This window comes from Daphnia magna, linkage group LG3, assembly GCF_020631705.1.
Source record: "Daphnia magna isolate NIES linkage group LG3, ASM2063170v1.1, whole genome shotgun sequence".
Lineage (NCBI taxonomy): Eukaryota > Metazoa > Arthropoda > Branchiopoda > Diplostraca > Daphniidae > Daphnia > Daphnia magna.
Window position 1 is genome coordinate 1,180,414 of NC_059184.1, and position 24,458 is coordinate 1,204,871.

At 37.9% G+C, this 24,458-nt stretch overlaps 5 protein-coding genes across 13 annotated transcripts in view; 3 read left to right on the forward strand and 2 right to left on the reverse strand.

Moving 5' to 3' along the window:
• Positions 1 to 527: 527 nt before the first annotated feature.
• Positions 528 to 2,182, reverse strand: LOC116919115 (renin receptor). The gene is made up of 7 exons (XM_032924994.2): positions 2,025 to 2,182; positions 1,835 to 1,962; positions 1,392 to 1,700; positions 1,158 to 1,325; positions 1,012 to 1,089; positions 828 to 942; positions 528 to 764 (listed from the first exon to the last, which is right to left on the reverse strand). Exons 1-7 carry the CDS (start codon positions 2,071 to 2,073, stop codon positions 685 to 687), a joined length of 927 nt encoding a protein of 308 aa, XP_032780885.2. The 5' UTR covers positions 2,074 to 2,182; the 3' UTR covers positions 528 to 684.
• LOC116919117 (methylosome subunit pICln) lies at positions 2,171 to 3,235 on the forward strand. The gene is made up of 5 exons (XM_032924997.2): positions 2,171 to 2,418; positions 2,493 to 2,638; positions 2,741 to 2,902; positions 2,958 to 3,023; positions 3,092 to 3,235. The coding sequence occupies exons 1-5, from the start codon at positions 2,300 to 2,302 to the stop codon at positions 3,163 to 3,165; spliced, it is 567 nt and encodes a 188-aa protein (XP_032780888.2). The 5' UTR covers positions 2,171 to 2,299; the 3' UTR covers positions 3,166 to 3,235.
• A 483-nt stretch (positions 3,236 to 3,718) lies between these two features.
• LOC116919114 (sulfotransferase 1E1) lies at positions 3,719 to 5,463 on the forward strand. Its single transcript, XM_032924993.2, has 7 exons — positions 3,719 to 4,050; positions 4,159 to 4,255; positions 4,359 to 4,576; positions 4,656 to 4,754; positions 4,837 to 4,931; positions 4,987 to 5,170; positions 5,253 to 5,463. Exons 1-7 carry the CDS (start codon positions 3,852 to 3,854, stop codon positions 5,357 to 5,359), a joined length of 999 nt encoding a protein of 332 aa, XP_032780884.2. The 5' UTR covers positions 3,719 to 3,851; the 3' UTR covers positions 5,360 to 5,463.
• A 605-nt stretch (positions 5,464 to 6,068) lies between these two features.
• LOC116919111 (lysosomal alpha-glucosidase) lies at positions 6,069 to 9,911 on the forward strand. Its single transcript, XM_032924989.2, has 10 exons — positions 6,069 to 6,323; positions 6,399 to 6,485; positions 6,588 to 6,669; positions 6,746 to 6,968; positions 7,026 to 7,280; positions 7,347 to 7,709; positions 7,775 to 8,266; positions 8,326 to 8,486; positions 8,555 to 8,773; positions 8,836 to 9,911. Exons 1-10 carry the CDS (start codon positions 6,194 to 6,196, stop codon positions 9,737 to 9,739), a joined length of 2,916 nt encoding a protein of 971 aa, XP_032780880.2. The 5' UTR covers positions 6,069 to 6,193; the 3' UTR covers positions 9,740 to 9,911.
• Positions 9,912 to 18,338: 8,427 nt separating this feature from the next.
• Positions 18,339 to 24,458, reverse strand: part of LOC116919110 (potassium voltage-gated channel subfamily H member 6) — an 88,152-nt gene continuing 82,032 nt past the window's right edge. For 7 of the 9 annotated variants that reach the window (XM_045171403.1, XM_045171398.1, XM_045171394.1 and 4 more), the window contains 13 exons: positions 23,170 to 23,413; positions 22,896 to 23,077; positions 22,611 to 22,768; positions 22,390 to 22,510; positions 22,174 to 22,294; positions 21,931 to 22,091; positions 21,616 to 21,764; positions 21,362 to 21,504; positions 21,077 to 21,270; positions 20,578 to 20,999; positions 20,190 to 20,495; positions 20,002 to 20,120; positions 18,339 to 19,937 (listed from right to left, as the gene is read on the reverse strand). In XM_045171403.1, coding sequence (XP_045027338.1) covers positions 19,696 to 19,937; positions 20,002 to 20,120; positions 20,190 to 20,495; positions 20,578 to 20,999; positions 21,077 to 21,270; positions 21,362 to 21,504; positions 21,616 to 21,764; positions 21,931 to 22,091; positions 22,174 to 22,294; positions 22,390 to 22,510; positions 22,611 to 22,768; positions 22,896 to 23,077; positions 23,170 to 23,413 — 2,562 coding nt within the window. In that variant the 3' untranslated portion in view covers positions 18,339 to 19,695. Of the gene's footprint in view, positions 19,952 to 20,001; positions 20,121 to 20,189; positions 20,496 to 20,577; positions 21,000 to 21,076; positions 21,271 to 21,361; positions 21,505 to 21,615; positions 21,765 to 21,930; positions 22,092 to 22,173; positions 22,295 to 22,389; positions 22,511 to 22,610; positions 22,769 to 22,895; positions 23,078 to 23,169; positions 23,414 to 24,458 lie in introns of all 9 variants that reach the window. The other 2 variants (XM_045171395.1, XM_045171401.1) reach the window with 2 other exon arrangements.

Sequence of the window (24,458 nt, forward strand, 5' to 3'; positions counted from 1 at the left end):
ATATTTTCCCAGAATATTAGAAATTTGTGTCAATGTGCTGGGAATTCGAAAGAAAATTGTGATTTATTGCTTAGTACATATTCTACCGATAGCAATGACTGATGCCGTAGCGGTCGATTATTCCTCTTTTTGTTACTTACTCAAGGTACTTGAGTTGTTATGAGCACAGACAAATTTTAAACATTGCCGTAAATGACCCCATAGGAGTTATTATGATGCGATACGCAAAAGTAGGACATAGCCCAAGGGATTGTATGAGCATCTAACGGATAACAAATACATCTTTCTAAAAACTGCAAACCAAATAGGTTCTCGGCTTAAACTTCCTTGGACATACAGGAATCTCCTTATCTAAATCTATTTCGAAGTGAAAGTAAGCAGTGAGCGATCTAAACATGGCGTGAGTTCTATAATAGAATCGCTTATACAAGCATAAGGAAATGTTGCAACGCAAAACTAACGTTCAAGATACGATTCAGATTCTTGAACCTCGTAAGTGTGTTGAACTGCAACCAGAAACGCAAAGGTTTCGTTTACCCGTGTAATCACACGCAAAACGACCAATTATGGCTACGACAAAAACAAAGAAAGCTAGAAAATGTACACCAAACACAGTAACATTTTTTTTACATGCTAAATTATTATGAGAGGCGGAAGCCAACAAAGAACCGGAATGTGATTGTACTAATTTTCTTTTTTGATGCGCTGCGTTGTCATTCGGTAGATTATGGAATCACGACCGGGATCAAGCGTGCAAATAAACACTAGAAATTTCAAAGCATTAAATCATGAGACCAAAAGAGGCTGCTTGATATTCAAATATATACCGGCGGTAGAAATAAGAGCAGCAATCAGGAACACAGACGTCCACAGAAGGATGTTAAAGATGGAAGCATAATCTTTGCCATAGCGCTTTGACAAATTCAATTTCCAATACATCTCCTAGAACAAGTTTAAATTTAATTTGATAACCTTCCATTTACATTAGTTTATGGTATTGTAATACTGTACATTGTTTTCTTTGGCGTTAGAAGTAGACCTCTTTTCCCGAAGACGAAGTCTTTCATTTGTGATGGTAGTAAGCATGAACTGGAAAGTAAAATTGGTTTTATGCAGCACATAAAAAAACAAAAAAACAGCTATCTTTGAATATATACTCTGTCTCCGTAAGTGCTTTCCAAAGCATCTTGCAACTCCGTGAGGGCAGATTTTAAAACAGTTAGTGCTTCAACTGCTTGTTCAGAATCCCGACCATATACACGGACTATATCATCCAGACCGTTCAGCTGAATCCAAACCGTTTTCAAGGGAGACTTTAATAGAACCTAATTTCAAGAAGATGAACTAAAAGGTCTGCTGTTATATTTCCATTTAAGAATTAAGAATACTACCTTTTGTTTAAGATCCATCAAAACACCCACATCTTTAAGAAACTCTAAGACTGCAACATCTTTATTATCAAGTTTCTGAAGAGTTAACTTTTCTTGGATGTCACCAGAATACACATCATTTTCATCAAATACTACTTGGCCTAAAATTGAAGTGAAGTCATTTTTCACTTGATAAAGGTCAGAGGCGATTTCTAGTGGGTATCTGGGTTCACTCAGCTGAAGGCTCTGTACACCTTCGACAACAATGGAAATTGTAACATCTGGGTAGTTGAATGGATTTAGGATTGTTAATCCATTCCATGAATCTCCCTGACAAAACAAACATCAATACTTTATTATAGGCTTGTGCAACCTAAGTGTTCAATACAGCAGCAAGACAAGTTTTCTGTTTTCACATAGCATTATCAAAGCATAGCTAGTTGAATATGAACTGAAATGCTTACAGAGGGGGTTGTATGTCCCATTGCGGTAGAAATAATCTTAGGCAATTCACTTGTGTTCAGCTGCTCATCTCCCTTAAAGTTGATTCCATTAGGACTATGCAAGATGCTAAATTCTCCATTTGCCAAAACTGTGAATAAAACAAACGTAAAAATACAAAGGCTGCACCATGTAATTGTGAACCAAAATTACCTGAGTTAAATAGACAAACTATGCCGACAATTGCTGAAGTTGCTTTCATCTTGTCTTCTACAGCCGATGAAACTGACAGAACTCGTGACTTGCTGTCAAGACAAGGATCAGGTGACACGTTAAGGCTTCTAATTGTAGTCGCTAGATGGTAGTTTAATAGGGAGCAGTCTACTCTTTTTTAAAACGTTGCTCCCGACAGCGTGATTCGAATTATAATTCATTTCGAATTCATTGGTTCCATTGTTGATACCTGTGGTTAATTTAATTTCTGAAAAATGGTTGTACTTTCCTCATTCCCCCCACCTGCTGAAGGCATAAAATTAGTCCAACCTAATACTGGAGCATTCATCAATACAAGAGACCTTGGTCAAGGCACATTATACATTGCAGAAAGGTTATTATTTCTAACTGTGATCAACTGTGTAACTTTTCATTAAATTTAATATTCTTATTGATCCAAAAAATTAGCCGAGTGTCGTGGGTTAGTACTTTATCTGGTCAAGGATTTTCACTGGAATATCCCCATATATCACTGCATGCCGTTTCGAAAGATCCTGCTGCATTTCCACAAGAGTGCTTGTACTTGATGTTAGATTCCAGGCTAGATGAACCTGGTAATGAAGATTTTCCATGTTTTCCTAACTAGAATTTGGAAAATGATCTGAGATACTTTCTGTTATTTCCAAGTTTATGTAATTCAAAGTTTTCTTTTAAAGACGAAGTTTTAGAAAATGACGATTCTGGTGATGAAGAGTCAACAAGTGAAATGTCTGAAGTAAGATTCATCCCAGAAGACCGGGGGACTCTAGATGCCATGTACCATGCCATGACAGTCTGTCAAACACTTCACCCAGATCCTAATGATTCAGTTTCTGATGGTACTTTCTTATATCTTTCATAATTTATCATTATTAGAATATAATCTTCAAATAGAAGGAGATTTTGAAGATACTGAGGAAGGAGAATATTGCCTTGATGCAGGAGAATCAGCTGACAATGGTAGGGAAATTCCTTATGGATATTAGACAACTATTCATTTGTTGCATTGCATGTAATTTTTACAAAAGATCATGATAATGGGGAAACTGAAAACATGGAATCCGACATGGGTCAATTCGAAGATGCCGATCCTGAACATTAACGACTATAGGATTTTCTTTTTCGCGTTTTGGTTATTCTTGTTTGCCGTCAATACAACAATAAAACTTCAATGCCTAGAAAATCCTGGTGCAATGTTAGGAATCCTTTCAAATCATTTATTTCCATTGTGATTGCCACTTTCTAATCCTTTACGTTCGGTAGTTGATACAAAAAGAAGCGCATCGCAATGACACGTGCGTGACGCTTTTAACTGGCATTACATCAGGTTAAGGGCTTGAAGGAAATGTGAAGTGAAAATAACTGTTCTATCCCAAAAAACGAAGAAATTGCGTTTAAAGGAACAAAATGCCGTTTATTTGTGGAGGAAATGTTTTGCTTAAATTTAAAAAGCCGTGGTGTGATGGAGCGTGCAAAATTTTCATGTTTCCTTGTAAGGAAAAAGCGTCGGGTGAGATTAACATTTTCTGAACGTTCTACAAGAATGACAAGATCGATAACAGCAGTGCTACTCAAGAATGCCTTTTGTGGTCATGGTGGCGCTGTAGCCTGGTTTGTATCAAAGTTCAACGTTCTCAAGCCTCTCTGAAAGTCTCAATATTGATTCAGTCTCGAGTTCAGCGTCCCGCGGACAGCACGAGGAAAAACGTATCCCGCGACATCTCCCTTGGTGAAAATTACTTCGGTTCTCTGCGGCACAGTCCCCTTTCAGAGCCTAATCCCGCGAAAATGACTTTGAATTTTGATATTGTGGGTGGCGAGACAAAAGCGAGACTTCTCGCAGCCTTTCCCGGCTATAGCGAAGGTTTTGTGAGGTGTCAGCCTGGAAACTTGTTAATGCCTTTGTTTTTCAAAAAAGACTGGCAAACTTATTTCAATTTTCAGCTGAGGAATGAAGATGTCTTCATCCTTTCTTTCCCAAAATCAGGTAAGGGAAAAATAAAAAAATAAAACACGTCACTTTTTGCCTTCTCGGGGACCGATAATTTTCTAATCGCGAAGAAGATAAACCGAAGATATATTTCCACATATGCAGGTACAACTTGGACCCAGGAAATGGTTTGGCTTATAGCCAATAACTGTGACTTCCAAGGTGCTAAAAAGTTACTTCGTGAGCGTGTTCCATTTTTAGAGTAAGTGGCTTTATTCCATTCGCATTTCTGTAAGCGATTGTACTCCTCCCATTTATTTTGTTATGATTGTAATTGGTTATTATTGTTTGTTTTTTCATCAAAGAGATCGCACTTTAGGAACTGAGGATAGTCTAAAAATGTTTTTAGAAATGTCAAAAAAGGAATCAGAGTCGTCTGTGTCTTCTGATATCATAATTGAACCAAACTACATTGACGCCTTGCCATCCCCTCGTTATATCAAATCTCATTTACCGTTGTCATATCTGCCACCCAATTTAGTCGACAGCTGCAAAGTTGTTTATGTCGCACGGAATCCGAAAGGTATTTAATTGGGGAAAATATCAGTAGAGGTGTTTAAAAACTAGGAATGGCTAAATACGTAAAAGTTTTATTCGTAAAGATGTTGCTGTGTCCTGGTATTTTCATCACCTGCTTGATCCCATTATGAACACCAACCTAACGGTGGAAGAATTTGTCGAGTTTTTTATCCGTGATGAAGGTGAGAACTTGGACGCATTTATTTCAGCCAAGTGTACGATTTCCATATCGTTTCTTAAGTTTTAGTCTTTTTAAATCTTTAGTTTTGTACGCACCATATTGGACTAATTTGATTGATGCTTGGAACATGCGGAACCATCCAAATTTCCTGTTTCTTTTCTATGAAGATTTAAAAATGGTACTATAATAACACTAGTCATAACTCAAAATGAATTTAATGGGTGAATTTTTAGGACCTTCCCGCCCAACTTCAACGTATTTGCCGTTTTCTTGGCAAAGAAGAACTGACAGTTGATCAAATCAGTGCTTTAGCCATTCATTTGAAATTCGATAATTTTAAAGTTAATCCATCCGTAAACGCACAAGAACTGCAAGAGGCGGGTTATTTCAAGAAAGATGGCAATTTTATACGAAAAGGTATACACCAAGTTGTGCATCACACTTCTGATACATGTTTACCCTTCATGTTTGTTGTGCCTTCCATGAAAATAACTACAAGGTCAAATTGGCGACTGGAAGAACTATTTTGGTGAGAGATTAAATAGTCAATTCGACGAATGGATTGAAAAATGTACGCAAGGAACGGATCTAAAATTTCCCCAGTAATGCTTTCTATGACGCAACTACTATGGAAGGTCGAACTTCATATTTCCTTACATAGTGACTATGAGTTCTATACTGAACAATAAATTACTCAGTCAATCATTAAATGAAAGAAAAATTTCTGTATCCGCTGTATTCGTAGAGTAAATGATTCCTTTCTGATTCACAAAGAAACGTTACGCTACCGATCCCTGCAGGGCGGACCCATTACTCATTTAATTGATTGATCGTTTCTGGAAGTCAGCAATTAGCAACTTGGCCCTGGAATTGTGTATCGTTTACAAAAGTGACATATGTGAGTGAGCATAGTGCTAGAATTTACGTAGACAAACGTTCTCCAATCCCCATTTTCCTCTCATTGCTCATCTACGCAATGCGAGAAGTTTTTTTTTTTTTTTTTGTGCGTGTCCTAAATGTTGAATGGTGAAACTGGTACTGTACTTGCGTGAAAAGTTACAGCTAAGCATTCGTACCACAGTTATCTAGTAAGCAATTTGCAACATCAAAATGTGTTGTTACGTACGGTATGAGCTATGTTATTAATAAATATTTCATGATGTAGAAAAACTGAGAGTCATACCTTTCCAGGTAAGTGGCTCTTAAGAATCTCTGTGGCCATTAAATGTGTAAATGATATCCCGTGAAATGTATACTTGCTAGACGAGTGTCACCGTTCGCTAGATGTCACTGAAAACGCAGCGTAAACAAAAACAGGGGCGTTTACGTACAAGCAGGAGGGGAAGAAACTTTATTCTTTTAGTATTGTCATCCATCTGAACTTTAAAAACGCACTATTAGTGCGCACAGCAACTGATCTACTTTGTGTTCCTTTGCAGAATGAAGCTTGGGTTCTATGAGAGTGAAAAATGGGAAAGCAATCAAAGTGTTTATGGTGAAATCTCTGATTGTCTTTTGAAATCAAATGTAAAACAAAAAGACCTGCCTGTTACCGAAAAACCTGTAAAATGTAAAAGATGTAAACGTTTTTTTAACAAACCATTTTATATCTGTTTTTTTTTTTCCTGAATTTATGGTCATCAAGCTGGAATTCTCCCTGTTTGGATTTTGTGGACACTGTTTCTTCCCTTGGGAATTTTTCTCATCATTTTATGGATAAGTGTATCACAGGGTTAGCACATTTTTCTTCTTTATTATATCATACAATATAGTGATGATGAGTAAATACCTAATACTAGATCTTTTAAATTTCAATGAATGCTCTCTTTCGTAGATTGGGATTATTGCCAGTGGTGGCAAGGAAGGCTGAAAGTGGCAGTTACTCAATCAAAAACAACAGATTTTTTAAACAAAGTGTAAGCACTAACTTTTTTAAATTGCCAATGTTGTAACTTGGAAAAAAACAAACAATGTAATTGGTTTCTTTATTAGGACTGACAAAGCAAGCTCTAGCTGTCCTTATGATGTTGAGGATGAACTGAAATTTGACTGTTTCCCCCAAGGATATGCTGAAGAACACCTATGCTTGAAAAGAGGTTGTTGCTGGTCTTTCACAGACAAGCAATCAGTGCCCTTCTGTTACTATCCGGCTAACTACGCACTGTATTCCTTTGTAAACGTCACACATTTGAACAACAGTGGCGTCAATGGAGTGGTAGGAAATTGGATTCGTAATATTTTGTAATGATTGACTACCCTAAAAATAATATAGGTTGGATACCTTGAGCAAATTGGTTATTCCGGTTACCCTGAAGATATACCTTTATTAAAGCTGATAGCGACTTTTGAGACACGAAGCCGTTTGCGAGTTAAGATAATGGATGCAGAAAATAAGCGATATGAAATCAACGTACTAAACAGCCTACAAACTGATGACACATTCCTGCCTGTAAATGACTACGATTACAAATTCTCCATCAACTCGGATACAACAGGATTCAGTATTTCTAGAAAGGAAAATCGAGAGGTGAATTGTATTCTATGAAATTATAATCCGGATGCATTTTTGCTAAACAGTTGATTTTGGAAACAGGTAATCTTTACAACAGTCGGCGTCGGAGGTTTTATTTTCGCCAACCAGTTTTTGCAAATATCCAGCTTTTTACCGTCTGGTAACATCTATGGATTGGGAGAACATCAAGATTCGTTCCGCCATAGCACTAACTGGCAGCGCTTTTCCCTATTCAATCACGACATAGTTCCCGATAAGGGAAGAAATCTCTACGGTTCTCATCCTTTTTATCTTGTCATGGAAAATGGCGGGATGAGTCACGGTGTATTTCTGAAGAACAGTGACCCCATGGAAGTGATATTACAACCAACACCGGCCATTACCTTCCGCGCACTTGGGGGTATACTTGATTTCTATTTCTTTCTTGGACCAACACCCAGTGAGGTATAGTTTTGTTTAACAATTAAATTGTTTTGATTTTTAAAATTAATACATTTAAAAAAAATTAGGTTATTCAACAGTACACTGAAGTAATAGGTCGTCCAGCAATGCCACCTTATTGGGGATTGGGTTTTCACCTCTGCCGATACAACTATGGCTCGCTGAATAGAACACGAGAAATTTGGGAACGTACTCGAGCAGCTGGCATTCCTTTCGATGTACAATGGAACGATCTGGATTACATGGACACAGCGAAAGATTTTACGTATGATCGGAATAAGTTCTCTGGATTGCCAGATTTTGTTCACGAAGTGCATGCAGTTGGAATGCATTATGTTCCGCTAATAGATCCCGGTATTAGCAACGCAGAACTTGTGTCAGAATATCCACCTTATGATCAAGGTATTGAAATGGATGTTTTCGTCAAGAACTCAGCGGAGCCAGGTGCGCCACCGTTTGTAGGAAAAGTATGGAACACTGTTTCCACCGTTTGGCCCGATTTCACTCATCCAAACGCAACTGAATACTGGACCAATCAGTTAAAAGCATTTCACGACGAGGTATAATTATAAATCTCTTTAATTTGAGGCTTTCGTTTCCAAGTCATATTGACTGACAGGTTTCCTTTGATGGTGCATGGATTGATATGAATGAGCCCTCAAATTTTTATTCTGGCACTATTGATGGTTGCCCAGCTACCCAATGGGATAATCCACCCTATACTCCGACTGTCGTTGGAAATAAACTATGCTTTCTTACTTTGTGCATGTCAGCTGGACAGTAAGAGTGTATTTCCATTGTTATTATTATTGCTGTCAGCATTATTTTTAATGTTACGTTTGCATCAGATTCGGTGGACTTCACTACGACGTCCACAATTTATATGGCCTCACAGAAACAATGGTCACGAACTTTGCTTTGAAACAAATAACAGGAAAGCGCCCTTTCATCATATCAAGATCGACTTTTCCTGGCCAAGGTCATTTTGGAGGACACTGGAGTGGTGATGTTGTATCTGACTGGCCTAATTTGCGACGGAGCATCACTAGCATTTTGAACTATAACATGTACGTATGGAAGCCGCCGGAGAAAATTTCTTTACAGCGATTCATTGGACAAATACCTTTAGGTTTGGTATTCCGTTGGTGGGGGCGGACATCTGTGGATTTAACGGTAATACTACGGTAGCGCTTTGCCAACGCTGGATGGAATTGGGCGCTTTTTATCCTTTCTCCCGGAATCACAACACCGACGACGGTATTGACCAAGATCCCGTTGCCTTAGGTCCAGCCGTCGTAGAAGCATCAAGGAAGGCTCTGATGATCCGATACATGTTATTACCTTACTTATACACACTCTTCTGGCATGCCCATGCTCATGGTGATACTGTAGCCCGCCCACTGTTTTTCGAATTCCCGCTCGACCACCAAACATACGCCATTGATACGCAGTTTCTCTGGGGTGGAGGCCTCATGATCGTTCCTGTGTTAACCGAGTCTACTGAGGTTGTCGAAGCTTATCTACCTCGTAGTCTTTGGTATGATTTCTATAATTTAGAGTTAATTTCCTTCGGTGGGAAGTGGACTGTCCTCCCCGCTCCCCTCGATACTATACCGATATTACTTAGAGGTGGGTACATCCTACCCACTCAGGCGCCAGATGTAACCACGGCGCTGACCCGTGTTAAGCCTTTCGATTTACTGGTGACACTAAACGAAACGAAACAAGCTATTGGGGATCTTTATTGCGACGATGGTGAAATGATTGACGCGTATGTTTTGTCTCGTTTTAATCTCATACAGTTCGTGGCTTCTTCTAGCACGATTAAATCAGCTGTAATCAATTGGAAAAATGACGAAACCTCTTCCTCCGTGCGGGATGTTACTATTCTTGGTTTAAGTAGTCCCGTTAGTGTTGTAACTGTGAATGGATTTCCACATCCTAGTTTTATGTTTAACAGAATCAGTCGAGTTTTGTTCATCAAAGATCTTCAACTGCCCCTTAAGAATCCGTTTGTGATTAGTTATCAATAGAGAATGTGTTCGTTTTCTTTGCTCACATGTGATAATGAATGCCAATCTGTGGTTAGCATGTCTGTCGAAATTCGTAATCATACTGATAAAACCAACTAGTTTTAGTCAGCTTTTGGGAGGAAAATGTTGCACAGCTGTAACGATATGCAACATACACACCATTAACTTCAAACTGCTTTCACGGTTACTATTTAATTGTGGTTAGACAACACCAAAAAGATAACCAAAAAAAGGGCCTTATGTTTATGATATACTTGTTTATGATACCCATTATAAAAGGTTGCTGATTGCCGAACGTGAGCTAAAAACACTGGATTCCTACTTATAGTTATAAGTATCGCGAGTATCGAGAAAATCATTTTGAACTAAAACAAAAAAATTTGCGAAACACCCTCAATCCAATTAGATTTCGCAAAAATCTGACCAGATATTTAAAATCCTCGTTGAATTTCGATCAAAATGGGTTAGTTTTGTTCAATTCTGAGACATGTCCCATTTTCTGAGATTTTGAAAAACAGCAAAGGGTATAGCCTTCTTACTTTTGCGATTTTGGCTCAAATCCTAACATGAGCCAAAAACACTTGATTCCTACTAACAATCAAACGAGGATAAAGAAAATTAGGTTCTTTTTAAAATGAGACTTGTAGTTTCGATGGTAGGGCGTTAGAAATGGAAATCGTCAAATTAGTTGTTCCCATCATTTTATTCATAACTCTACAACCGATTAAGTTTTGCCAAATCTGACCAGATATGGAAAATCCTCGTTGAATTTCGATCAAAATGGGTTAGTTTTGTTCAATTCTGAGACATGTCCCATTTTCTGAGATTTTGAAAAACAGCAAAGGGTATAGCCTTCTTACTTTTGCGATTTTGGCTCAAATCCTAACATGAGCCAAAAACACTTGATTCCTACTAACAATCAAACGAGGATAAAGAAAATTAGGTTCTTTTTAAAATGAGACTTGTAGTTTCGATGGTAGGGCGTTAGAAATGGAAATCGTCAAATTAGTTGTTCCCATCATTTTATTCATAACTCTACAACCGATTAAGTTTTGCCAAATCTGACCAGATATGGAAAATCCTCGTTGAATTTCGATCAAAATGGGTTAGTTTTGTTCAATTCTGAGACATGTCCCATTTTCTGAGATTTTGAAAAACAGCAAAGGGTATAGCCTTCTTACTTTTGCGATTTTGGCTCAAATCCTAACATGAGCCAAAAACACTTGAATCCTACTAAAATTAAACGAGGAAAAAGAAAATGAGGTTCTTTTTAAAATGAGACTTGTAGTTTCGATGGTAGGGCGTTAGAAATGGAAATCGTCAAATTAGTTGTTCCCATCATTTTATTCATAACTCTACAACCGATTAAGTTTTGGCAAATCTGACCTGATATTGAAAATCCTCGTTGAATTTCGATCAAAATGGGTTAGTTTTGTTCAATTCTGAGACATGTCCCATTTTCTGAGATTTTGAAAAACAGCAAAGGGTATAGCCTTCCTACTTTTGCGATTTTGGCTCAAATCCTAACATGAGCCAAAAACACTTGATTTCTAATAAAAATTAAACGAGGATAAAGAAAATGAGGTTCTTTTTAAAATGAGACTTGTAGTTTCGATGGTAGGGCGTTAGAAATGGAAATCGTCAAATTAGTTGTTTCCATCATTTTATTCATAACTCTACAACCGATTAAGTTTTGCCAAATCTGACCAGATATGGAAAATCCTCGTTGAATTTCGATCAAAATGGGTTAGTTTTGTTCAATTCTGAGACATGTCCCATTTTCTGAGATTTTGAAAAACAGCAAAGGGTATAGCCTTCCTACTTTTGCGATTTTGGCTCAAATCCTAACATGAGCCAAAAACACTTGATTTCTAATAAAAATTAAACGAGGATAAAGAAAATGAGGTTCTTTTTAAAATGAGACTTGTAGTTTCGATGGTAGGGCGTTAGAAATGGAAATCGTCAAATTAGTTGTTCCCATCATTTTATTCATAACTCTACAACCGATTAAGTTTTGCCAAATCTGACCAGATATTGAAAATCCTCGTTGAATTTCGATCAAAATGGGTTAGTTTTGTTCAATTCTGAGACATGTCCCATTTTCTGAGATTTTGAAAAACAGCAAAGGGTATAGCCTTCCCCTATTTTTGCGATTTTGGCTCAAATCCTAACATGAGCCAAAAACACTTGATTTCTAATAAAAATTAAACGAGGATAAAGAAAATGAGGTTCTTTTTAAAATGAGACTTGTAGTTTCGATGATAGGGCGTTAGAAATGGAAATCGTCAAATTAGTTGTTCCCATCATTTTATTCATAACTCTACAACCGATTAAGTTTTGGCAAATCTGACCTGATATTGAAAATCCTCGTTGAATTTCGATCAAAATGGGTTAGTTTTGTTCAATTCTGAGACATGTCCCATTTTCTGAGATTTTGAAAAACAGCAAAGGGTATAGCCTTCCTACTTTTGCGATTTTGGCTCAAATCCTAGCATGAGCCAAAAACACTTGATTTCTAATAAAAATTAAACGAGGATAAAGAAAATGAGGTTCTTTTTAAAATGAGACTTGTAGTTTCGATGGTAGGGCGTTAGAAATGGAAATCGTCAAATTAGTTGTTCCCATCATTTTATTCATAACTCTACAACCGATTAAGTTTTGCCAAATCTGACCAGATATTCAAAATCCTCGTTGAATTTCGATCAAAATGGGTTAGTTTTGTTCAATTCTGAGACATGTCCCATTTTCTGAGATTTTGAAAAACAGCAAAGGGTATATAGCCTTCCTACTTTTGCGATTTTGGCTCAAATCCTAACATGAGCCAAAAACACTTGATTTCTAATAAAAATTAAACGAGGATAAAGAAAATGAGGTTCTTTTTAAAACGAGACTTGTAGTTTCGATGGTAGGGCGTTAGAAATGGAAATCGTCAAATTAGTTGTTCCCATCATTTTATTCATAACTCTACAACCGATTAAGTTTTGCCAAATCTGACCAGATATTCAAAATCCTCGTTGAATTTCGATCAAAATGGGTTAGTTTTGTTCAATTCTGAGACATGTCCCATTTTCTGAGATTTTGAAAAACAGCAAAGGGTATAGCCTTCCTACTTTTGCGATTTTGGCTCAAATCCTAACATGAGCCAAAAACACTTGATTTCTAATAAAAATTAAACGAGGATAAAGAAAATGAGGTTCTTTTTAAAATGAGACTTGTAGTTTCGATGATAGGGCGTTAGAAATGGAAATCGTCAAATTAGTTGTTCCCATCATTTTATTCATAACTCTACAACCGATTAAGTTTTGCCAAATCTGACCAGATATTCAAAATCCTCGTTGAATTTCGATCAAAATGGGTTAGTTTTGTTCAATTCTGAGACATGTCCCATTTTCTGAGATTTTGAAAAACAGCAAAGGGTATAGCCTTCCTACTTTTGCGATTTTGGCTCAAATCCTAACATGAGCCAAAAACACTTGATTTCTAATAAAAATTAAACGAGGATAAAGAAAATGAGGTTCTTTTTAAAATGAGACTTGTAGTTTCGATGTTAGGGCGTTAGAAATGGAAATCGTCAAATTAGTTGTTCCCATCATTTTATTCATAACTCTACAACCGATTAAGTTTTGCCAAATCTGACCAGATATTCAAAATCCTCGTTGAATTTCGATCAAAATGGGTTAGTTTTGTTCAATTCTGAGACATGTCCCATTTTCTGAGATTTTGAAAAACAGCAAAGGGTATAGCCTTCCTACTTTTGCGATTTTGGCTCAAATCCTAACATGAGCCAAAAACACTTGATTTCTAATAAAAATTAAACGAGGATAAAGAAAATGAGGTTCTTTTTAAAACGAGACTTGTAGTTTCGATGGTAGGGCGTTAGAAATGGAAATCGTCAAATTAGTTGTTCCCATCATTTTATTCATAACTCTACAACCGATTAAGTTTTGCCAAATCTGACCAGATATTCAAAATCCTCGTTGAATTTCGATCAAAATGGGTTAGTTTTGTTCAATTCTGAGACATGTCCCATTTTCTGAGATTTTGAAAAACAGCAAAGGGTATATAGCCTTCCTACTTTTGCGATTTTGGCTCAAATCCTAACATGAGCCAAAAACACTTGATTTCTAATAAAAATTAAACGAGGATAAAGAAAATGAGGTTCTTTTTAAAACGAGACTTGTAGTTTCGATGGTAGGGCGTTAGAAATGGAAATCGTCAAATTAGTTGTTCCCATCATTTTATTCATAACTCTACAACCGATTAAGTTTTGCCAAATCTGACCAGATATTCAAAATCCTCGTTGAATTTCGATCAAAATGGGTTAGTTTTGTTCAATTCTGAGACATGTCCCATTTTCTGAGATTTTGAAAAACAGCAAAGGGTATAGCCTTCCTACTTTTGCGATTTTGGCTCAAATCCTAACATGAGCCAAAAACACTTGATTTCTAATAAAAATTAAACGAGGATAAAGAAAATGAGGTTCTTTTTAAAATGAGACTTGTAGTTTCGATGGTAGGGCGTTAGAAATGGAAATCGTCAAATTAGTTGTTCCCATCATTTTATTCATAACTCTACAACCGATTAAGTTTTGCCAAATCTGACCAGATATTCAAAATCCTCGTTGAATTTCGATCAAAATGGGTTAGTTTTGTTCAATTCTGAGACATGTCCCATTTTCTGAGATTTTGAAAAACAGCAAAGGGTATATAGCCTTCCTACTTTTGCGATTTTGGCTCAAATCCTAACATGAGCCAAAAACACTTGATTTCTAATAAAAATTAAACGAGGATAAAGAAAATGAGGTTCTTTTTAAAACGAGACTTGTAGTTTCGATGGTAGGGCGTAAGAAATGGAAATCGTCAAATTAGTTGTTCCCATCATTTTATTCATAACTCTACAACCGATTAAGTTTTGCCAAATCTGACCAGATATTCAAAATCCTCGTTGAATTTCGATCAAAATGGGTTAGTTTTGTTCAATTCTGAGACATGTCCCATTTTCTGAGATTTTGAAAAACAGCAAAGGGTATAGCCTTCCTACTTTTGCGATTTTGGCTCAAATCCTAACATGAGCCAAAAACACTTGATTTCTAATAAAAATTAAACGAGGATAAAGAAAATGAGGTTCTTTTTAAAATGAGACTTGTAGTTTCGATGGTAGGGCGTTAGAAATGGAAATCGTCAAATTAGTTGTTCCCATCATTTTATTCATAACTCTACAACCGATTAAGTTTTGCCAAATCTGACCAGATATTGAAAATCCTCGTTGAATTTCGATCAAAATGGGTTAGTTTTGTTCAATTCTGAGACATGTCCCATTTTCTGAGATTTTGAAAAACAGCAAAGGGTATATAGCCTTCCTACTTTTGCGATTTTGGCTCAAATCCTAACATGAGCCAAAAACACTTGATTTCTAATAAAAATTAAACGAGGATAAAGAAAATGAGGTTCTTTTTAAAACGAGACTTGTAGTTTCGATGGTAGGGCGTTAGAAATGGAAATCGTCAAATTAGTTGTTCCCATCATTTTATTCATAACTCTACAACCGATTAAGTTTTGCCAAATCTGACCAGATATTCAAAATCCTCGTTGAATTTCGATCAAAATGGGTTAGTTTTGTTCAATTCTGAGACATGTCCCATTTTCTGAGATTTTGAAAAACAGCAAAGGGTATAGCCTTCCTATTTTTGCGATTTTGGCTCAAATCCTAACATGAGCCAAAAACACTTGATTTCTAATAAAAATTAAACGAGGATAAAGAAAATGAGGTTCTTTTTAAAATGAGACTTGTAGTTTCGATGGTAGGGCGTTAGAAATGGAAATCGTCAAATTAGTTGTTCCCATCATTTTATTCATAACTCTACAACCGATTAAGTTTTGCCAAATCTGACCAGATATTCAAAATCCTCGTTGAATTTTGATCAAAATGGGTTAGTTTTGTTCAATTCTGAGACATGTCCCATTTTCTGAGATTTTGAAAAACAGCAAAGGGTATAGCCTTCCTACTTTTGCGATTTTGGCTCAAATCCTAACATGAGCCAAAAACACTTGATTTCTAATAAAAATTAAACGAGGATAAAGAAAATGAGGTTCTTTTTAAAATGAGACTTGTAGTTTCGATGGTAGGGCGTTAGAAATGGAAATCGTCAAATTAGTTGTTCCCATCATTTTATTCATAACTCTACAACCGATTAAGTTTTGCCAAATCTGACCAGATATTGAAAATCCTCGTTGAATTTCGATCAAAATGGGTTAGTTTTGTTCAATTCTGAGACATGTCCCATTTTCTGAGATTTTGAAAAACAGCAAAGGGTATATAGCCTTCCTACTTTTGCGATTTTGGCTCAAATCCTAACATGAGCCAAAAACACTTGATTTCTAATAAAAATTAAACGAGGATAAAGAAAATGAGGTTCTTTTTAAAACGAGACTTGTAGTTTCGATGGTAGGGCGTAAGAAATGGAAATCGTCAAATTAGTTGTTCCCATCATTTTATTCATAACTCTACAACCGATTAAGTTTTGCCAAATCTGACCAGATATTCAAAATCCTCGTTGAATTTCGATCAAAATGGGTTAGTTTTGTTCAATTCTGAGACATGTCCCATTTTCTGAGATTTTGAAAAACAGCAAAGGGTATAGCCTTCCTACTTTTGCGATTTTGGCTCAAATCCTAACATGAGCCAAAAACACTTGATTTCTAATAAAAATTAAACGAGGATAAAGAAAATGAGGTTCTTTTTAAAATGAGACTTGTAGTTTCGATGGTAGGGCGTTAGAAATGGAAATCGTCAAATTAGTTGTTCCCATCATTTTATTCATAACTCTACAACCGATTAAGTTTTGCCAAATCTGACCAGATATTCAAAATCCTCGTTGAATTTCGATCAAAATGGGTTAGTTTTGTTCAATTCTGAGACATGTCCCATTTTCTGAGATTTTGAAAAACAGCAAAGGGTACAGCCTTCCTACTTTTGCGATTTTGGCTCAAATCCTAACATGAGCCAAAAACACTTGATTTCTAATAAAAATTAAACGAGGATAATGTTCTTTTTAAAATGAGACTTGTAGTTTCGATGGTAGGGCGTTAGAAATGGAAATCGTCAAATTAGTTGTTCCCATCATTTTATTCATAACTCTACAACCGATTAAGTTTTGCCAAATCTGACCAGATATTCAAAATCCTCGTTGAATTTCGATCAAAATGGGTTAGTTTTGTTCAATTCTGAGACATGTCCCATTTTCTGAGATTTTGAAAAACAGCAAAGGGTATAGCCTTCCTACTTTTGCGATTTTGGCTCAAATCCTAACATGAGCCAAAAACACTTGATTTCTAATAAAAATTAAACGAGGATAAAGAAAATGAGGTTCTTTTTAAAATGAGACTTGTAGTTTCGATGGTAGGGCGTTAGAAATGGAAATCGTCAAATTAGTTGTTCCCATCATTTTATTCATAACTCTACAACCGATTAAGTTTTGCCAAATCTGACCAGATATTCAAAATCCTCGTTGAATTTCGATCAAAATGGGTTAGTTTTGTTCAATTCTGAGACATGTCCCATTTTCTGAGATTTTGAAAAACAGCAAAGGGTATAGCCTTCTTACTTTTGCGATTTTGGCTCAAATACTAACATGAGCCAAAAACACTTGATTCCTACTAACAATCAAACGAGGATAAAGAAAATGAGGTTCTTTTTAAAATGAGACTTGTAGTTTCGATGGTAGGGCGTTAGAAATGGAAATCGTCAAATTAGTTGTTCCCATCATTTTATTCATAACTCTACAACCGATTAAGTTTTGCCAAATCTGACCAGATATTCAAAATCCTCGTTGAATTTTGATCAAAATGGGTTAGTTTTGTTCAATTCTGAGACATGTCCCATTTTCTGAGATTTTGAAAAACAGCAAAGGGTATAGCCTTCCTACTTTTGCGATTTTGGCTCAAATCCTAACATGAGCCAAAAACACTTGATTTCTAATAAAAATTAAACGAGGATAAAGAAAATGAGGTTCTTTTTAAAATGAGACTTGTAGTTTCGATGGTAGGGCGTTAGAAATGGAAATCGTCAAATTAGTTGTTCCCATCATTTTATTCATAACTCTACAACCGATTAAGTTTTGCCAAATCTGACCAGATATTCAAAATCCTCGTTGAATTTCGATCAAAATGGGTTAGTTTTGTTCAATTCTGAGACATGTCCCATTTTCTGAGATTTTGAAAAACAGCAAAGGGTATAGCCTTCTTACTTTTGCGATTTTGGCTCAAATACTAACATGAGCCAAAAACACTTGATTCCTACTAACAATCAAACGAGGATAAAGAAAATGAGGTTCTTTTTAAAATGAGACTTGTAGTTTCGATGGTAGGGCGTTAGAAATGGAAATCGTCAAATTAGTTGTTCCCATCATTTTATTCATAACTCTACAACCGATTAAGTTTTGCCAAATCTGACCAGATATTCAAAATCCTCCTTATTTCAACTTCACTTAGAAAGAATACCTAGAAATTGAGAAAAATATTAGATAACACAGTCTTCTTATTCAGGCAGTTTAGCCGCCCAAGACATTGCATGTAATGCCCACGATATTACAACTCATGTGTAACAATCAGAAAATGTATATTTCTGGTCGCCAGATTCGATCGTAATTCTTGCAGAATAAAGAGGAAAAGATTGCATTATCAAACGGTAAGGTATGACTAGATATCATACAGAACATTCAAAAATACAGAGTAACAGTCGAAGTTGAGGTAAAAAACGAATAGCTCAACAGGTTTTAAAAATGAATAAGAATCATTGAAATCACTATGATATTCATATTACTTGCTTGTACAGCGCTCTTCGACATGATTCGCAAATATTTGGAAGTCCTTGAAGCAACTTCAGTAAGTTAGGGGATTTTTTGTTTTTGGATTTACGGGGAACAGCTGCACTGCTCTTTTTTTTTATTATTATTCACTGATATCACCACGAATTTCTAGGTCGGCTTCTATGTATTTTCTCGCTACAGCGTCAAAGTGCGAAAGAGGTTGGACTGTAGAAGAACAAATCCGGGTCTTAGCTGTCTTCTTTTACTCACTATTACGGTTGAATGGAAAGTTCGCAAGCTTTCAGAGATCTGGATTGAAAAAGATTTACGAACTTTGTTTGCACATTCCATGATTTGACAAAAGAAGCATTGACCGAGATTTTCAATCGATCATTCGGATTTGTCCGTCAGTACAAAACGATGTGTCAAAAATTGCTCATGTTTAAAATTATTCGATGCAAAAACACAGACTTTTGCGAGGGATAATACAAAGACGAAGAAAATTAAAACTTTGCGATTTTGTTTGTTTGTTTCTGGCGGCATGGGCGATTAGGCTATTCCGGTTCAATTACCGTCCATCCATACAGGCTATTCCATATTAGGCCATTCTAGATCAAGCTGTGGGCTGCATGCGCTACTGTCGTACGACTGATGTGGAATAGTAGTGTAGAGAGAAATATTTACAAAAAGATCATAGTATAACCGCAGAACGAAACAAGATCTCTGGAGGTAAACTGAGAATTCACAAAGAGTATTATTCCGCCTACACTGACGTCGCCTTCGATGATAATAGACGATTAACGCATTGTAGGGCGACAGAGAGCAAACAGGAGCCCAAAATTGGATTTTAATGGCTATAAGACACATTGCGCGTCGGCATTCCCATCCATGTGTTTCGTGGGTCAGAAGAAATGCCAAAATTTCACTAGATCTGCTGTACCATGTCGTTTCTGTATAACAAACCACGTATGTGGGTACGCATAAATGAGAGTGAAAAAAAAAGTGAGACGGGAGAGAAAGAAGTGTGATGAAAGGGAAAGAAAGTGAGCTGATCGTGCCACTGAAGATGCCTAAAGTGAAGTAACCGATGTGAAATGCGCTGAATATATCGTTGCTGATGCTGTGATCGAGTAAGAAGTCAGTCTATGTATCAGACAACACTAGGGAACACAATTTCCTCGGACGATTCTAGCCGTGCTAATGGAGCTTGCGCAACGGCTTCTACATCCCCCCAGCAGCTGCTGCCGCCGCCACTTGGTGATCTAGGAACTGGAACAGCTGAAGATGACCCGGAAGACGTTGGTCTTGAGGTCGAGACGGAAGTTGAAGCACCGGACCATCGTACTACCGAACTGGGTTCCATGCTGATCGATTCGCTGCGATCAGGTTCAGCTGTGCATTCCAATCTATTTATTCAAGGTGCAAAATTCACCGTTTACGTCTCGGAAATTATTACCAAATGTCTGTGTGGACGGATCGTAGGTAAGCGATCTGGCTTGCGAAGGATGCCACTGAGTAGTTCGGAATGCTGTTTTCCGTGTCCGGCATGTATTACTTTCCCCTGCAGACCTTGGACTAAAAAAAGGAAGACGGGTCAATTTTTTAACGCGTTCTACTATATTTTTATCGTTTCTTTTGTTTTACTTGCTGGCCGAATCCAGGCTCCGCTGAGTGGAAAGGCCCTTGGCAGGTTGCCATGAATCACCGCGCGATTCGGCTCGTGATTCGGCAACGGTCGGCAAGCTGCAAGAGCTGCGTGTCTCCATGAAATTTACTTTAGGACGTTCTACATCTAACGTTTTTTGCTGTTGTTGCCCGGACGGCGACTCGAGAACTCCAGGACTGCATTCCGACACAGGAACTCCTCCGCGAATTGGGTTTTGTTGCTGAAGCAGAGCCAAAATTTGTCCAATATCTCGTACCATGCGATACTCTAATTGCTCTAGTTGCCTGTGAAAAAAAGGAGAGCAGACAGTGTGCAAAGCACCGTTACGTATTTTTACATTATTCCATTGATTTTCTGTTATTTTACCTTGATAAATGATCGATGCGGTTATTGATCTGATTCATTGATTGAGGATGGCCTTCTGAAGCAGTAAAACCTGAGCTGAAGTGTAGTGGTGTGTCCGAAGCTTTCTGCGTCGACGATTCTCCCGTGTTCTCTGTGTCATTAACGTCTTTGGACTGCTGAATAGTTTGTGAGACAACGGCGACAACTGGATTGCCTAAATCTGTATTATTCTTGGCAAACGTTGAGGACTCATCGTGATCCTCATCATCCTCGTCATAATTATCAAGATTTTCTTCGTCTCGTTCAGAGCACCTGTTTCTGTGCGATTTGCGGAATCTTGGCGGTCGGAAAGCGTGTTTTCTTACGTCACCTTCGTGATCTTGGGATGCCGAACCCGAGAGGCGCTGGTACCTACGGACCGGGTTCAAGCCCACCGTTTCTTCCTGTGAGGTGGAGAAAAGGTAACCATGAAAGCGGAAGTCTCTGCCAGACAAACTAAAATTTTTTGGCTATTACGTACATCTCTAAGAATGAAGGTGAGCTCTAAATTGGCAGAGAAGGATTCGGCAAATTCTGGATAAAGTTCCAGTACGTCCAAGAGATCGTCACGGCTGATTTTGTGCAGGTCACAATAGGTAAGCGCCCTAATGTTACACGATGATTTGCCAATAGTTGGGTAGATGCACGGGTTTTCACCAAAGATGTCATCTTTGCCTGTTGCGCATTGCAATGTTATTGATTAGCATAAACTTTTTAGTTTTTTTTGTTGTTTTTTAATTGTACTGGCCAGTCGCTAATGCCCTACCGAGAATGGCCATGACGATGTCATCTTTTAGAATTTCGATGGATCCCCGCGAGATGAAATGCAGGGAACTGAGTACGTCGCCACGGTGGACCAAAGTGTCGCCGGGCGGAGCGTGAGTTGTCTTGAATTTCATCGACAATGCCCTGCAACAGTAAACGAGGCGTTACTTAATTTTCCACAAAAATTTACACAAATGTACTCTATCAACTTATAACGAAATGAAAACTACAGCTCAAGAAGGACACCCATGATACCTGAGGCAGCCGGGCGAAGCACCTTGAAAGGCCGGACAGTCATTGAGCAAGTGTCGGTTGAGATGGAGGCACATATCGGCCTGTAGTCCTTCGGGAAAGCCTTTCAGGACTAGATTCAAGTCAATGCCATTTGTGTACGTCCACGCGTGCTACAATCAAATTTTATCAATTAGTTTTTTTTAATTCACTTGGACTTGTACCCCACTCTATAAAGAAGCATTGCCTAAGCAACATTTTCTTTCTGACCGGTCAATGTGAAGGAACAAATTATAAAAATGTAGAAGGGTTAAGTATAGTTTGGCTAAAACATAGAACCTGGAAATATTCTTCGAGCCGTTGACGAAGAGGATTGGGCACTTGGTGAAATCTGATAAACTCCTTGACCCGTAACATCTGTGTGTGATAGCGAGCCGTGCCGGAGTAAAGCCGCTGAATAATCGCACTGACGTTGCCAAAGATGCTGGCGTACATCAGTGCTAAAAAGTAGCAAAAGTCGAATGAGATGAGACACCAAACAAATTCGACTAAAACAGTCAGCAAAAACTATCAGTGGCTTACATCCGACCAGCATGACGCAGATGGTGAAGATCTTTTCGCAGTCGGTGGTAGGTGAAACGTTACCAAAACCCACTGAAGTCAAACTGCTGAATGTGAAGTAGAGAGCCGTCACATAGCGCGACTAAAATGGTGGCGTTTCAAGAAAGAAAATCGATCAGAAATAGATCATTTTTTCCCTTTCTCACAGGCTTTAAAGGAAATTTGTCTATACAATACCTTGATTCCAGGTCCTCCCGTGTTATTGGCGGTGTAGAATTGATGGGTCGCGTTGGCCAAATGATCCAACCAGCCAATCTTGGCTCGTAGCAGCGGACGTTCTGCATTCCCGATAGCAAACCTTTTCATGGGTAGCACCGGGCATCAAATTAAACGCAGGGAAAAGGAAAAAGAAATAGAAAAAACTAAGTAGCCATCATCGCTGAAACAATGGGTCTTACCAAATGCAGGCTAGCCAATGAGCGATAAGCGCAAAGGTGGCCATCAAGAGCAACAATACGGCTGCACCGTATTCCGAATAACGGTCGATTTTTCTGGCTACTCGGACCAGCCGCAGCAACCGGGCCGTCTTCAGAAGTCCAATGAGAGTTGTTGTCTGCTTGTACAAAGGAAATATTCGAGTGTTAATGATTAGTCGGACCGCATTTGATTTGTGTAAGCCAACACAAAATGGTTGGGACATTCTAGGTTTCATGAAACCGCAGTTGTTTGAAAAGTTGTAATACCTCATCGGTGTCGGAACCAAAAAGGAGAAGATCGAAAGGAATGGCGGCCACAAGGTCAATCAGGAACCAGCCACGAAAATAATGGACGGCAATTTTGCCCGGATGAGATACTACCTCATCGTTGTTGTTGACGAACGTCGTCCGAAAATTGATGAGGATATCTATGATAAACATGACGTCCACTGCAAAACAGGAAATGCAATCAATCAAGGACATCAATTAAATCATCTAGTGAGCGAGGAAACTTCAATTCCTTCACGAAAATTGTTTTTACCGAGCAGGTCGATGATGACGATCGGATCGTCTCCGTACCGCTGGCTTTTCTTGCTGCTGAAATCGTACTCGTTGAGGAGGAAAGCGGCGACATAAGGCGTAAAGATTGCCGTGTAAATAACCAACAAAAGCACGATCCAGTCCCAGACGGCTTTGAAGGGTGAGTAGTGCAGGATCGTCCATTTGTGGATGCGAGGCGACTGCAGTTTGTACTCGGGAAGCACATCGGCGCCAAGCGAAAGAACCTACGCACAACGGCAACATGTTCCCAAATTTTGCACAAAAAAATGAAAACAAAAACATTTTAAATCTTGTTCTTTCAACCCACTTTTATCCGCATCTCAAAGGGAAATTATTGGTGCATTTTCCGCACCACATTTTTCTTTGTTGATTTCAATAAAACAAAAAGAAAGAAAAAAGCAATTTTCTTTCCACTCCAGGTATCGTTATCCAACAAATGTTATCAGTTACCACATCGACTCAAATGAAAAAGACACTCGATCGGTTCCAAATTCACCAAACTATTTCTGCTCGGATAAGTTTCTCGTTGCAATTCTACAGACATGCATTAGAATGAATGTTTTGCTGTACTTCTATTTCATGTAATATTTGTAACTTGAACTGTGTCGTTCTTGAGAAATTGAACATGCCATCACAAAGACAGCCACAAGCCTATTTACCCAAGCTCTTACGTATGTTTACCCGGTTCAAATTCCAGACAGACCGTGGGGATCATGGGGTTATTCTGTTTCCTCTTTTACTTGTCATCTTATACATAAAGTTAGATACGAAAAATTTGCTAATTGGAAATGTAGATTGAAGATAAAGTTGATGACGTGCCACTTTTGTAACAAGCTTGCGTCATTGTTTATGACATCAGTGAATGCTACAAGGTATAGCTTTTGGGATTGGTCCATTTAAGGAAAATGCGTTGTCTCAGGAGTCACCAATGATATCGCACGAAAGCGTCCTCGTCCAATTAGTGGTGGAAAGAAATTCAGAGGCGTGAGAAAAGCAACATGAGGGGATGACGATCCGAATCTCATCACGTTTGCATTTGTCACGACTTTCTAGAAGACTTCTGCACGACTTTATCAACAGACACTCTTCATAAAAAATGTAAAAAATATCTCCGCCATTCCTTTCTTTTTCCTTTTTTTTTTTTTTAAGAATACCACAATTTTATCACTCTTCATATACGGAGGAATTGATTTCTTGAGTTGGTTCTTCCTAAAACATGGAGCATAAAACTTGAAGAATGAAAAAAAGGATATAAATCGGATGAGAGGC